General features: G+C 42.8%; 1 protein-coding gene across 1 annotated transcript in view; it reads left to right on the top strand.

The window, feature by feature from the left end:
- Nucleotides 1–4202: 4202 nt before the first annotated feature.
- The window catches only part of LOC136633615 (sialic acid-binding Ig-like lectin 13), a 48924-nt gene continuing 37802 nt past the window's right edge, over nt 4203–15324 (top strand). The window contains exons 1-2 of the mRNA XM_066609374.1: nt 4203–4242; nt 7096–7470. Of these exons, the coding sequence (XP_066465471.1) occupies nt 4203–4242; nt 7096–7470 (415 nt within the window). The remainder of the gene's footprint in view (nt 4243–7095; nt 7471–15324) is intronic.

Raw genomic sequence — 15324 nt, 5'->3', positions numbered from 1 at the left:
TACTGATGGCATTTAAACGTCTCAGTTCCTGTCAGTAGTGCTTTGACTTACCTGCTCTGGACTTGACTTTGCCTTCGCCTGACCCCTTGCAGCACGTTCTCTCCCGTTGCCGACATGGATTGCCTGACCTGCCTTTGTGTTGGTTTGTTTGTTTCTGGTATTTGTCTGTTAGTCTGACTCTGACTCATCCCTAGGGAGTCTAAGGACTGTCGCCCAGTTATCGCCCCAGGGCCTAGCCTAGGGCGGCAAGTAGGTAGAAACAGGGGATGCAGGAAGTTTTCAGGGACTCCCTGTTTCCCGGACCCCAGTTCCCTGACAACTAGCCCCATGTAGAAACACAGTTTAACAAAAATAGACCCTTAAATTCCCAATTTTAGCTTCCATCTTAAAGGAGACCTTACAAACCCCCCTCCCTCTATTAACACCTAAATAATGTCCCTTCCCATGCAGGCTTCTATGCAGGCCTGGAAACTACTTACCCAAAAAATGAAACACAGCACAAAGAAAACCTTAATAAAACTTCCCTCTGTGATTTTACTTCATCCCCATTCTATACATTAAATATTGGGTTAAGAAAGATATAAACTATATCTCAGATCTTTTCAGAGATTGAAACATAAAATCTTTCACTGACCTGATGAGAGAATTTGAGGTCCTGCATGAATATTTACACCAATACAATCAAATCTGATCTCTTCTGAATTTCTCTGGCCTACAAGAGGCCTAGATACCCCCCGGAATCTTGTTATCCAACACCCCCCCCCCCCCTCCAAGTTTCTCGAGAGAACAAATTATTGACATTTTCTCTGGGAAAATGGGTGCTTCAAAAAAAGTACACCTTCTTAATAGGGAGGGAGACGTGTGTGAACACAGTTTACCTCAACTCAATGGAGATCTTCTTTTGACTGGGCCAAAAAATCAACCCTATATACAAACATCCTGGAAATCCACTACAAGCTGCTAACCAGGTGGTACTTTACCCTGGAAAAGATCGCCAGATGCTTTCCCAGATCCACTTACCTGTGTTGGAAAAAATGTGGGCAACTGGTCTCACTATACCACATTTTCTGGAGCTGCCCACTCTTCTTTTTTTGGAAAGATGTATCTTCCTTTATAAATTGAATTTCCAGAGTGCATGAAACACTTAAACCAAAATTTACTCTTTTACTACTTGATAGTAATCAACTGCCACCGACATCTAGAAAGATAATTTGTCATATTCTCCTGTCTACAAAGCTCCTAAAAACTGGAAGTCTACCAGGTCCCCCATGATCAAAGATCTCTGAACACAACTCCCATAAGAGGTTACTTGCTATAGAGTATACAGCATTAGAGTTTTTTTGATCTGCCGGTCGCGGAAAGCGCATCCATTATCTGCAAACTGCGTGTTAAGCCATGACTACTGCTCTGTTAGACTGTGTTGAACTTTAATTTAGTTTATCACAATTAAAGTGTGTGTTGCTAAAGTTGTAACTATGTAAAACAAAGTATGGAAAACTACCATTTCCTGGAACCCATAACATAATAGTTCTAAGCCTTACTTAGACGTAGTCAGGATTATGTAATGGTACCATGATAGTTATTTGTTTCTTGAACTGCTTTGTAAGCTACATAACATTGCTCTTCTTCCGTTATTTCTTCAAAAAAGTTCCTATTTTTGCAACTCCATCATCTGCATCGATTCTGGATTCTGGGTCACAGTCCAACCTCCACTAAAACACAACAGGACATCTTCAAAGGTCTTGTTGAGTTCATGTGCTGATGGGACAGAGCTGTCTTGGCAGACCGATACAATATTAAGGAGATCCTTTTAATCTTATGGTTGTTAGATATATTTTGGCAGGAAATTGGCAAATAGGAGAGCAAATTGAAGATAGATTTAACCAGCTGGTGCAGATTCTAATGACCCTGTAATAACTCTGTACAGTCCGCTCCTCTAATGGTTGCAGAAATAATGTGTGTAACAAATCACCCCACACAAGTAATGCTGGTATGTTTCAATATCTCAGCCGTCTAACTATTCTTCAGGAGGTCAAGATGAGTGTCCCCCTCCCAATTATTTTTTGTTTTCTCATAAAAATTCAGAAATTGATTGTAAAATGTTTCCATCCAATAGGTGGTGCTGCTGAGGTAGTATTTCCATCTTCTTTTATCCTCTTCTATATGCATTAGAAATGAGACATTATAAAACTGTCACATTCCTCAGCTCAGTGGACTGATTTAGTATTTGTCTCTATGCTTAAAATGTCTTGTGCTTTTTCAAGTCTCAAATTTCTGTGTGCAAACATTTTTATATATCAAGAGGGGTGCCCCCCTCCCCTCTGCATGTGTATGTTATAATTATGTGCCATCCAAACTAGTTTCATAAATTAGCCTGAGGAAGGGGATATCCCTAAAAGCTTACTGCAACATTATGTATTTTTGTTAGCCATTAAAAGGTATCATATCTACAAGATTACTCTTACTGAGAACAATCACATTTTACTCTACTGGCTAACATGGTACCAAACCTTTTTTTATGTTACTCTTAACAGGACAGACATAAAGTAAGAACTAATTTGTTACAAACCAACAATCAATACATGATCTTACCCAAAGGTTCATCTCAGTTTCAAGATGAGGCACCTAAAGCACAGCAGTCTGTGGGTCGGTCTTGTGATTATCTTCCCCCTCTTCTGGAAAGGTAAGTACAACATACGGATATCTTGCAGATATAAAACAGACCTGATATCAATATTAATGAAGGTATCGGATATCGTTATCACATCTCAGGGAGTTGAGACCTCCCGCCATGTCTTGTAGAATCTCACCTGGAAGAGACAATTTTCTGTGGGTCAAGCAATGATCCTGTACAGTAAGGCCATATGGACATGGCTGTATTGCATATCTTTATTACAAGCTACCTAGCAAATAGCAGCATGTATTACAGGGTCCTGGGCCTCTATGAGTTTGATTGGGGGGAAAGACAAGCCAATAACTATGATTTGCCCTAAACTATTAGAGGTGAATTTTGTTAAGTAAACTTTTAGTTTTATTCAGGGCTTCTCTGTTACAAAATAGGATTTCTCATAGAACTACATATACACTATATGGACAAAAGTATTTGGACACTGCAGAAAATCATCATAGAGGATAGAGCTCCGTGTCATAAAAGAGAGGGGTTCCATAGTGAACATCAAAATCGGGTGCCCCTCTATGGTACTGGCCTCTGCCCCCAAAACAGAAGATGTTCTCCTAGGTATAAACAACAAAAAAAGGAAACTTATATTCATAGTTCTTCAAACTTCGGCAGTGGTCCAAGGAAGTCAAGGGGTCAATGTTACTAATGTTGGTGGTCTTGGATAGGGCCTCCGTTTCTGGTATGCTACACTAGGGGCCGAGGTTAATAGCCAACAGTAAGCTCCTGTTAAACGTAATGTGTCCTCATCTTATGACCACTGAAATAAATTGCAGCGGTGCATGCAGATACCTCATTACATTTCGCTGTCCACATTAATGTCTGCATTACATGTCTCCATGTTCTGCTTTGTCTCTTCTGCTTTGCTGTGTTTTTATGATGTTTAGTATTTTATACTCCCTTTATCACATTATACGCACAGTATACACACACACAGCTCTGCTGCATATACAATATGTATACACACAGCTCACATGCAGACACAGCTCTGCTGTGCATACTTGCACACAAAGTTTTAATACACACAGAACTCTGCTGCACAAAGGATGGGGCCTCATGTCCATTGGCAGATGGGGCTCCGCATGCGGGAGTCTGCAGCGGAATCCAACCTTGCCCATGGCTGGCGTACCTGTCCAGGTCTTCTTTTTTCTGTACGGCGTTTTTGTGCGGAAGTGCTGTCCAGCGCACATGCACAGTACAGGTTTGTTTTTTTCTTTAACTCTTGCTTTCCTGTAGAATATGTGGACTCGCCGCGCATGGACAGCTTCCATTAACTTCAAAAGAAGCTGTCTGTGCAGGAACCACACTGAAATGCGGCATGCTGTGGACCAAAAGATCCTCAAAACAAATCTGCATGCTTTAATTCAGTTGCGGTCACCCATGTTTCCCTATGGGCAGCTTGAATTGCAGGGAAACCACGCGGATTCTGCAAAATAATTCCGCCCATGAACATTGGGCCTGAGTCAGGTGGATCTGGCTCACATACAGGAACAGTTCTGCTACAGACATCCTATTCATTTTAACCATGGCTATAAACACTTATGCGCACTTGACTAGTAGCCAGTGTAAGGGCTCCTTCAGACGAGTGTATGTTAGCACACAATGTGCAGAGGATAGAACACATTGTTTTCAATAGGTTCACTCTCGTTTTCAGTCATTTTTGTAAAAAAAACAAAAAAAAAAACACCGCATGCTCTATTTTAGGGTGACTACCCACTACAGTTTTTTTTTTCACTGCGAAATTCGCAGCGTTTTTTTTTTTCTCCAGGGGTCTATGGGAGTTGTAATGTTAAAATCGCATCGCGCAAAATCGCAAATTCGTGGTAAATTGCGATTTTGCTGCGATGCGTTTTTACCATTAGAAAGCCCCATAGACACCTGGGGGAAAAAAACGCAGCAAATTCGCAAACGCTAGTGGATAGTCACCCTGAGTCCACATTTGCGTCCCAAAAGCCCTAGAGTCGTCTATGATCACACAATTGCGCAATATCATGGGGAAAAGGACACACTGGAGATTATTTATGCTCAATAGCCTTTTAACTCGGGGCGTGGCTGTGTCCTGTGTCCATTTAAACGGTCCTGGTCAGAGTGAAAAGTACAGTAAAATTCACAGATATCCACATGAAAGTGGCGGCGTTCACAGCACAAAAACAATGCACTATTGTGTGCATTTTGTGTGTAGACTCATGAGAAGTCACCTAAGGCCCCCTGTCCATGGGCATAGCGGTATTCCGCAGCGTATCGCAGCCGCCTGGAAGCAGGAGCCGGCAGACAGTTCTCTGCAGGTCAGCCTATCTCACAGATAGGCTGACCGCGTAGAATCGGGGCAATTCGCAGCATACTGCGAATTGCCAGCCGCGAGCGGAGAATCACAATGATATAGCAACGCTATGGAAAGCTTCAGCCGGCGTGATTCGCTGGCGATTTACCGCCGGCGACATCACTGCCATGGACAGGGGGACTAAGTCTTCAGTATCTCCAACTTACTAATGCCCCATGTAGGCTGCCTGTCCACGGGCATTATGTTTTAATGCCGCAGATTTCTGACACAGAAGAAGGCACCACGATTTTCTGCGATACACCTATCATTATGATAGGTGCATTGCGGAAAATTGCGGCATGCCACGATTTTTATATGCAAACGGAAAAACGCTGTGGATTTCCGCTCATGTACATCAGGCTGAGCTTTCCATTGTTATCCTGTGGAAAGCATTAATTGCTTTTCCCAACGTGCGGATTATCGCTGCGAATAACGCAATGCAGAATCGCCTGAGAACAGGAGGCCTTACAGATGACAACTGTTGGATTAATACTCTAGATGAGCGGGTGTCGTTACCGCTAGTTGCTGGCACTCGTGCAGAACAAGCAGATCACCGCTAACTACCGCTCGTTGACTTCTTGGTCAGCGCTACACATTCTATGTGAAGTGCTGAGCGGGGAAAGTCTAGATTTTTATGCTGGTTGAAAGTGAGTGGCAAAAGAAAAGTAAACGAATAGTGCATGATGGGTTACATTTAGGGCGCCCACCCACTGGCGATTTTTTATTCTTTGCGTTTTGCGTTTTTTCTCAAGAGCAATTAGAATTGAATGTACTCCTGTCCACTGGCGTTTTTTTTTGCGGTGCGTTGCGATTTTTAACATAGGAACTGTCAGTTGCATATGTGTCCTTATTTTTCTCCTAATGCACCCATGAATGTCAATGGAAATTAATGGACAAGGCGCGAAAAAGCCGCGAAAACGCTGCGAAAAATGCACGGAAAACGCGGCGAAACCGCGCAGAAAACGCTGCGTTTTTCACGCACGAAAATCGCAAACGCCAGTGGGTGGGCGCCCTTAGGTGTAAAAACTATCGCACACTTTGTTTGAATGAATTTTTCGTGATTATCGTCCTGTGTAAATAGCCTTTACTCCTACAGTACCTGTAACTACTGAATATAATGCTTTCTCTCCTGTCCAACACGGATTAAAGGCTCAGTATCAGCAGCTGAAGAATGCTTTAATAGCACTCTGGATGTAGTCAGGCTGGTCTGGCACCAGCAGATCCTCTTGAGCTTGGAAGTCCATGCTTTCTAATGGGTTCCTTCACATTTGCAATGTTTTGTAGGCTGCTACATTGCAAGAAAAAAATTGCAGCATGCAGAATATGGCTGCGATTTGTGATGCTTTGTTTTCCATGTTTCCCAACGAAGCCTTCCTTTCTATTGCATCACATTGCACAAAAACGCGGTTTTTATGTGGTGCGATGCAACTTTTACAGTAGGAAGTCCTACTATTTCCCCTAAGATAAGATCTAACTGTATAAATAAACCAGCTCTGGCACTTGTCTGTAGTCTTCTGTCAGCGCTTGCTGGTGAAGGAGTTTAAAACCCTGTCTCCAGGAAGCAATGGGTCCGATTGGTTCTCGAGCGACGCAGCTCAGCAAATCACTGCAGCGCTCAATGAACCAATCCCAGCCAATAAATGCCCTTCCCGGAGGTGGGGGTTTTGAAACCCCTGACCGGGAAGCGCTAACAGAAGACTACAGACAAGTACCGGAGCTTCAGAAGGAGACATGCGGTGGTGCTGACAAAGCCCCTTAGGTAATGTATTGTGAAAATCCTGACAAAGGAGCGCTACAAAGTCGCGTGACACAAAATCCCAATATCGCCGAAAGAAAATGCAGGGATATTGCACAGAACACAGATGCGATATTGCGGCGATTTACTCGAGCTGATATTGCTGTCGCCTGTGTGAAAGAGGACTAAGACACAAGCACTTTTTAGCAGAATATAGCACACACTATACTTACTGTGATTAGTTCGAGTTTTATTGAGTTATGAAAGAAACAGATAAGAAAAAAAAACGCGATGTCTTTGTGGATTATTTGATAAATGAAAAATACCTGATATGGAATAATGACATATTTTCTCCTTCTACAGGTATCACATGTCAGGTCCATGCTGGCTATTCTATTAACGTGCCTCCTAGTGTCCGTGTACAGGAGGGTCTCTGTGTCACGATTCCATGTAACTTTACTGCTGCTTATAGAAATACATTCAGTAATTCCTTTGGATACTGGAGGCGGGAACCGCCCGATTCATATTATATCGTAGCAACTAATGATAAATCCAGTCCTGGGAGAAAACCAAACTTCTATCTAACAGGCAATCCAGACACTGGAGACTGCAGCCTGAAAATAACCAATGCCAGGAAAGAAGATGCCGGGATTTATTTCTTTAGATTCGAAGAAAATAAAAACAGTCCAGTGAAATTTGGCTTTAATGATAAAGCAAAAACCACAGTTACTGTAATCGGTAAGTGTAAGTGACGGCAGGATCATGCAGTAACAATAGGATGTAATCCCTTTGGATGTATATGTACTACATCATTATGAATGGTTGTAGAAAATTAAAGGAAATTACATTACTAGAAATTCCTACATTTTTCAGTTATTTGCTGAATACTGTAGTTTTCCATCTTCCATATATTTGTCAATGTCTGTTTGTTAGAGCATCAATGACAAACGGTATGACCGATTGATATGGAATTTTGCACACAGTTTAACCCTTTGCAATCCAATTTTGGATTCATGGTTTCCTAGTGGGTTTTCTCTTTCTACCAGTATACAATAGCGCCATATGCTGGCTAGAGCCAGTACTGCTGAATTGGACATGCTGGAGAGACACCAGACAACAGAGCAGCCAGTAATATACAGTAAGAATACCCTGCCGGACGTCTTCCGACATCGGAGCTGTACAGCCTTCAATCAGAATGTCTTTAGACGTCAGACCGTGGATGGGAAAGGGTTAATCTCAACCCAGAGAAGGTTATAGGCTAAAAACATCTGAAATTTTGTTGTCTCGACAACCTTATTTGCATTTTTTTGTCTTTGCTTGAATTTTAATGCAGCAACCCCCAAATTTGCTTTCGCCAATGGATTCTACATACTTGAGTTAGTATTCCTGGTTATTTCCAACACGTAATTCCCACTAGAAGAGTCAGACTGAGCATTGAAAATGTGTGTTTCAGGACTGCTTTTTAGCCCCAGTCTAACCCTGGTGGCGGCAGCGATCATTGGCCTAACTTGTCCTTTCTAATTCTGCCTTGGATGTCCATGTGGATAACCGTTTGCAATAATGATATGTCCTCAGACAGGAATACATGAAGCTAATTTATGAGCACCGGCCCTCATTTATCAAAACTGTCTAACAGTAAATCAACAAACAGTAAAAAACTGTTTTTGGTGCCCATAGCAACCCATCACAGAGCAGCTTTCGTTTTATCTCAGCACTGAGGATTGAAAACTGTTGCCCGTAGCAACCAATCACAGCACAGGTTTCATTTGACCTCAGCAGAATAACAAGTGAAAGTTGAGCTGTGATTCGTTGCTATTGACAAATTTTACTTAAATAGGACCAGAAATGGGGATTTGTATATGACACAAGCAAACAGGCTTTGGTGTTTTAGATATAAGATGACAAGCAAGCAAAAGACAACAGCCACACATAAGGCCTTGCAGTAAAAGTTACTTAACAAAAATGTTAAATGCAAGGACCATTGAATTTGTCTATTTTAGGGTGAAGTCACACGAATGTATATCGGCTCGGTTTTCACGCCGAGCCGATATACGTTGTCCTCGTGTGCAGGGGGGGGATGGAAGAGCCAAGTGCAGGAACTGAGCTCCCGCCCCCCTCTCTGCCTCCTCTCCGCCCCTCTGCACTATTTGCAATGGGCATAGGTGGGACGGGGGCGGGGCTAATTCTCGGAACTTAGCCCCGCCCCGCCTCTTCCCATTACAAATAGTGCAGAGGGGCGGAGAGGAGGCGGAGAGGGGCCGGGAGCTCAGTTTCTGCTCCTGGCTCTTCCATCCCCCCCCCTGCACACGAGGACAACGTATATCGGCTCGGCGTAAAAACCGAGCCGATATACGTTCATGTGACTTCACCCTTAATTTCATATATTAAAGCCTTGGTCAGACGAGAACGTTTTTGTGCACCTATTAACACTGCAGGGGTTGCCTTTATCCCATTGCTTTCAATGGGGTGTCAGTAGCGCCGGTCCTATTGAAAGCAATGGGATAGCATCGTGCTCCTCTGCCATAGCTGTCACAACTGTGGCAGAGGAGCGCTTCTTCTCCCTATGTTTTCAATGGGCCTGGCGCTGTTGCCGCTGGCCCCATTGACAACAAGGTAAAGCCCCTGGATGTGACAGCATCCAGGAGTTTCACATCTAAGGAATCCCCTGCTGCAGCTGTCACAGCCGCAGCAGGGGATAGGGATCCTCTTCTATTGCTTTCAATGGCGCAACAGTAGCGCCGGCCCCATTGAAAGCAATGGGGTGGCATTGCAGTCCTCTGCTACAGCTGTGACAGTGCTGAGTGATGAGGGGACTCCCTGTAACATCACACGATGTTACGCGCAGCACAGACCTTCCCGGCACACCAATGTACTGTCTTTTGCAGGTGCGAGTATTGTAAAAATGGACATGTGAACACTCATAGGGAACCAATGGTTCTAATAGACGCAATTTTTTTTTTTTTGCGCACACAAATAATTGCTTGTCTGACCAAGGCTTAACATAGCATTAATCAGCATAGGTGCCATTTGATGTATTTATACGTACGTTCTGATATCATCTTTTCTTACTTAAAATGTCATGTCTTGTATTGCACACATTCTGTATTGTGTACCAGGGCTAGTTAAACTATGAAATGACCAATATCTCTTGAATCATTTGTATGTTCACAGAATCTGCTCTCTGTACATCCAGGCCGTGTACAGACCATGATGTGATATTGTAGTAGACAACTGGGGGACAAAAGTTTTCACAGATTCTTTTTTTATTCTATAGTATTTCTTATTTTATCAAAGACGTTGTACAAAATAAAACAAGTAGAACTTTCTATAATACCAGATATTTAGATTACCCAGTATTACAGATGTATCGATATAATTGGTTATGCTAATTGGATCAAGCTGTCCAATAAAACAAGAAAACACATGACAAAAACTGAGGCTAGCTTCACACTAGCGAACGAGATAAGGGGCCATGAATCCAACCCCTATATCGCGCTCCCCACTATGTGACATCCCCGAGGATGTGATGCGTTCTCATGTCAAAACAGCCTTGCATCACTTCAGGGATGTAGCAATCCTCAGCTGTCAGCCGCAGCGGAGGATCGCAGAGTTTCTCCCATTCTTTTCAATGGGAGACCTCGTGATGCTGCCACCTGTGTTTTGCCAACTTGAAATCAACAAGTTCGGATATGACTTTAACCCCTTCATGACATGGCCTATTTTGGGCTTAAGGACGCAACAATTTTTGGCGGATTTTCTTCTCCGTTTATCAAAAGCCATAACTTTTTTATGTTTCCGTCGACGCGGCCATATGAGGGCTTGTTTTTTGCGTGGCGAACTGTAATTTTTATTGGCATCATTTTTGGGTACATAGACCATATTGTAAAACTTTTATATTTCTTTTTATGATAGCAGGGAGAGAAAACCCATCAATTCTGCCATAGATTTTTTTATTTTTTTTTTACAGCGTTAATCATGCAGCATAAATGAGACATTCCATTTTTTCTGTGGACCGGTACGGTTACAATGATACCAAAATTCTTACATTTTTTTTAGGTTTTCCCACTTTTCTGCAATAAAAACCCTTTTATTTGGAAATCTTTTTTCTTTTCTAAATCGCTGCATTCAAAGTCCTGTAACTTTTTTATTTTTCGATGTACGGAGCTCTGTGAGGGCTTATTTTTTGCAAGACGAGCTGTAGTTTTTACTGCTACCATTTTGGGGTACATACGGCTTTTTTGATCACTTTTATTGCGTTTTTAGTGAGGCAAAATGCTAAAAATTAGCATTTTGCCTCAGTTTTTTAGCGGGTTTTTTTTGCGTTTTTTTCCATGCACAGTCAAAAGCATGTGCAACTTATTGTACGTGTTGTTACGGATGCGAAAATACCAAATATTTGTTTTTTGGTTTTTTTTTACCTTTTTTTATGCTAATCTGAGAAAAAGCATAAAAAAATGTTTGTTTTACTCTTTTTTTACATTTTTTTAAATTCTTTTTTTAATCTTTGTTTTTTTTACAACATTTGTGTCCCCCTGGGGGACTTTGACCACTGCCCTGATGATCGCTGTCATAAGGCATGGCAGAGCTACTGCTCTGCCATGCCTTATCGCTTATTCAGCGATCTCAGGCACTGGTAACACAGGACGCCAGTGTCTGGTGTCCTGTTACCATGGTGACAGGCCGGGCTCTCATGGTGTTATCGCGAGAGCCGGCCGGAGACACAGAGGGAGTCCGCTCCCTCTGTGAAGTCTTTCCCTGCCGCGATCTACTTAGATCGTGGCAGGGAAGGGGTTAACAGCGGGGGGCGCATCTCCGATGCCCCCTCGCTGTTGCAGCGGCACGCCCGCTGTGACTGACAGCCGACTCCCGCTGCGGGATAGCGCAGGTTCATATGTGATCCCGTGCTAACCCCAGGACGTACGTTTACGCCCTGTTGCGGGAAGTACCCTGCTGCCAGGACGTAAACTTACGCCCTGCAGTGGGAATGGGTTAAAGAAGGACAAGTGGGTTGATACAACACAATTTATTAATACAAATGAATAAACTTCATCTGCTTTGTGAATCAACCAGAGAAGCAGCGGTGAAAAGTCAGAGAACAGGGGGGCCTCTTGGGAACCACACTTTGAGAGGACATTCCACATCACAGGTCCAAAATGCTTCGAAAGGCCCATTTACACCAGCCGATGATCGCTAAAAAAGCAATAGCTAATCGGCGATTGTTTTAGCGATAATCAGTGCGTGTAAATGTGCGCCCATCGTCCAATTTTCAGGCGCTGCTAGCTGATCGTTAAATTCAGTCCAACATAAAAATCGGTGCTCACTTTTATCAGTAGTTCTCCACGGGAGGGATCATCGCCCCGTGTAAAGCAGCCTTTACTTTCCAAAACCCTCTCCTGTTCTTTATAGCCAGTATGATTTATTGCTTGAATATTTGTATTGGAAATATCAATGCGTAGAGTTGCTTGTCCGAAAAGGACACAATCTGAAGTGACCATTAACCAAATCTGACAAACAATGGCAGCACTAAGCTTCAAATATACATAAGGCCCCAGTTCAGTCTTAAGACAATAATAATAGATTTGTGAGACTAATTAGTTCAATAGACAATAGATTACAAGACTCTATAGGCAATGGTGGTAGAATTACAAGACAATGGTGATACTATGTCCTGATATTAACTTGGTTCCAGCAAGTCAATAAGACTCAGTTACACAATCCTTATAAATTTAACATTCATAACTGTTTAAATACAAGATGGGGGGGTGGGGGGGGGGGGGCTACAAATAGCCAATTATATTTTCACCCCACACGGGCTCTATTGAAAGCAATGTGGCTGCAATGTTAGAAAACGCAGAAAGATAGAAAACGTCATGATTTGTTTCCTGCATCGCATCACGGTGCCATGCAGGAAAACATCGCTCATGTGTATGAATGAGGTTCATATTTGTGCGTCTCACAACGCACAAATCTTGCCTATTTTCTCACTTGTGTGAAGCTGTCCTAAAAAGAACAATGACTTGTCATAACATGCTACAACAAACACCCCAGAGGTGCTAGCTCATCTGGGGAATATGGATTATGATTCTAGATTTCACATTTTGGAATGTTTCATTTGAATCATGTTGAATAGCAAACATTTTTTTGTACATGCAGGTATTCTAGACCAGAGAGATTACTTCATTAGAGTGTGGAAGATCAGATTTTTTTTCCAGTATTTAATTAAGGACGGTTTCACATGGACATATTTAGGCCCGCAAAATTTGTGCATGTACAAAACGCAGAGAATAGAACACATTGATTTCAATAGGTTCATCTCATTTTTAGGGCTCAGTCACACGGGCGTTTATTGCCGCGATTTGCGCATGCGCATGCGTCCGGCGATTTTTTAAAACCATTGCTTTGCAATGGTATCGGACACATGAGCGCTTTTTATGCGCTCGTCCGATAAATTAGAGAACAGAAATCGCAGATCGCACCTATCTGCGATCTGCGATTCCTGTTCTCTTCTCTATATGCGCTCAATGGGGCCGGCGGCAGCAGCGCCGACCCCAATGAGAACATATAGAAGACAAATCATTCTTCTCTGAAGAACGATGTTTGCCCATTGAATTCAATGGAGCGGCAATACAGCCGCTCCATTGAAAGCAATGGGCTGCCGGCGTGCGCGGGGTTAATTGTCGGGAAGGGGTTAAATATATAACCCCTTTCCTGCAATGCATCCTGAAAAGTGAAAAAATAAAAAAAAAAGGATGTACTCACCTGCTCCCGGCAGCCTGAGATCCCCGCGGCGGTCCTGCAGTGGGTGTGAAGGGGGTGTGACTCAGGCTTGCCCCTGATTGGCTCAGCCTGAGCCAATCAGAGGCTGATCTCAGTCACACCCATTCATGAATTCATGAATGGGTGTGACTGAGACTTGCTTCTGATTGGCTCAGCGCTGAGCCAATCAGGGGCAAGCCTGAGTCACACCCCCTTCACACCCACTGCAGGCCGGCCGCCGGGATCTCCAGCTGCCGAGAGCAGGTAAGTACATACATTTTTTTTATTTTTTCACTTTTCAGGATGCATTGCAGGAAAGGGGTTATATATTTAACCCCTTCCCGGCAATTCATCCCACACTCGCCCGCAGCGCTTGCATTCAATGGAGCCGCTGTATTGCCGTCTCCATTGAATGCAATGCGCTGGACAGCTCCGGCCCGTTTCTAATGAAACGCGGCTAGGAGCAGATTTTCGGGCGATTTTTTGGCCGATTTTTTGGCGCCGGTCACGCGATTTGCGCATGCGCATCCGTCATGCGATGCGCAAATCGCGTGAAAAAACGCCCGTGTGACTAAGGCCTTATGCTGCGAAATTCCCCCTGGAAAATAACACATCAGGAACTAATGAGGCTAAATAGCCATCTAACTTGGAGCACGGCTGTGTCCCACGCCAAACTGTAATGGCCCTGCCAGTGCAAAAAGTACAGTAGTATGCGTAAAAACATGCGCAAAAGCACAACGTTCACAGTGCAAAAGCACTGCGTTTACGAAAGCATTCATGAGAATAAACCCATAGTTTTATTTACTGCATAACATAATGCGTATTTACACCCGTGTAATTGAGCCCTAAATGGGCAATGACAGTTTTGCATGTTGTAGAATAGATATTTATATCATTAGAGCCTCATGTGGTGCAGAGTGTTAAATCAGCAAAAATGCAGTCCTAAGCTCTTGCTCACAACCTGATGGTTGTTAGTTCAGTCTCTGCATGGTTCAGGTAGTCGACTCAACCTTCCATCCTTCTGAGGTCCGTGAAATGAGTACTCAGCTTGGTGGGTGGTAAGAAATAAATTACTTGAAAACTCTGCGGAATACATTGGCGCTATACAAGTAACAAGATTTATTTATTTAATAAATACGGCTTGACGCAGAGATACCGTGTTTCTCCCAAAAATAAGACAGTGTCATATTAATTTTTGTTCAAAAAGGTTTAACTTTTTTACATGTATAGCTGCCTGGTCACTATTTAAATTGACTTTTTTTTAATTAACTGTTAGCAGGGCTTAATTTTAGAGTAGGGCTTATATTTCAAGCATCCTCAAAAAGCCTGAAAAATCATTTTGCATCCTCAAAAATTCTGGAAAATCATGCTATGTCTTATTTTCAGGGTATGTCTTATTTTCAGGGAAACAGGGTAGTATCATGTTCAAATTAGTGAGCCTACTGATGATAGTGACTGGTTGGAATAACTTACAGTCCCACATAAATCTTCCAGCAGGAAGCAGAGCAAGTGGGATATATTCAGTGCAGTTTGGTTGGGGTGAGATACCATCCTAAAAGTCTTGCTCAGAGCTTCTTGGTGGTTTCAGCATTGGAAAGTACTGTGTATCAGTCTGAATGTGATGCACCATTCATCTGAAGAGGAGCTGGAATTGAGGTTAATTTAACACTCATTCCGGTAGGGGGTTGGTGATTTTGTTTTGTTCAATTGATTGTAGAAAATGGATATTCCTTTAGATTTCTCTTTGGCAGTAATTAAAAAGTGCAGTATAGCTGAGTTTAAGTTAGTGTCATTAAGGGAATTCCATTGTAGAAACTATCGAATTTGTAGAACTCC

This window comes from Eleutherodactylus coqui, chromosome 6, assembly GCF_035609145.1.
Source record: "Eleutherodactylus coqui strain aEleCoq1 chromosome 6, aEleCoq1.hap1, whole genome shotgun sequence".
Taxonomy (NCBI): Eukaryota; Metazoa; Chordata; class Amphibia; order Anura; family Eleutherodactylidae; genus Eleutherodactylus; species Eleutherodactylus coqui.
Note: the sequence above shows the minus strand (reverse complement) of the source record. Positions and strands in the feature narration are given on the sequence as shown.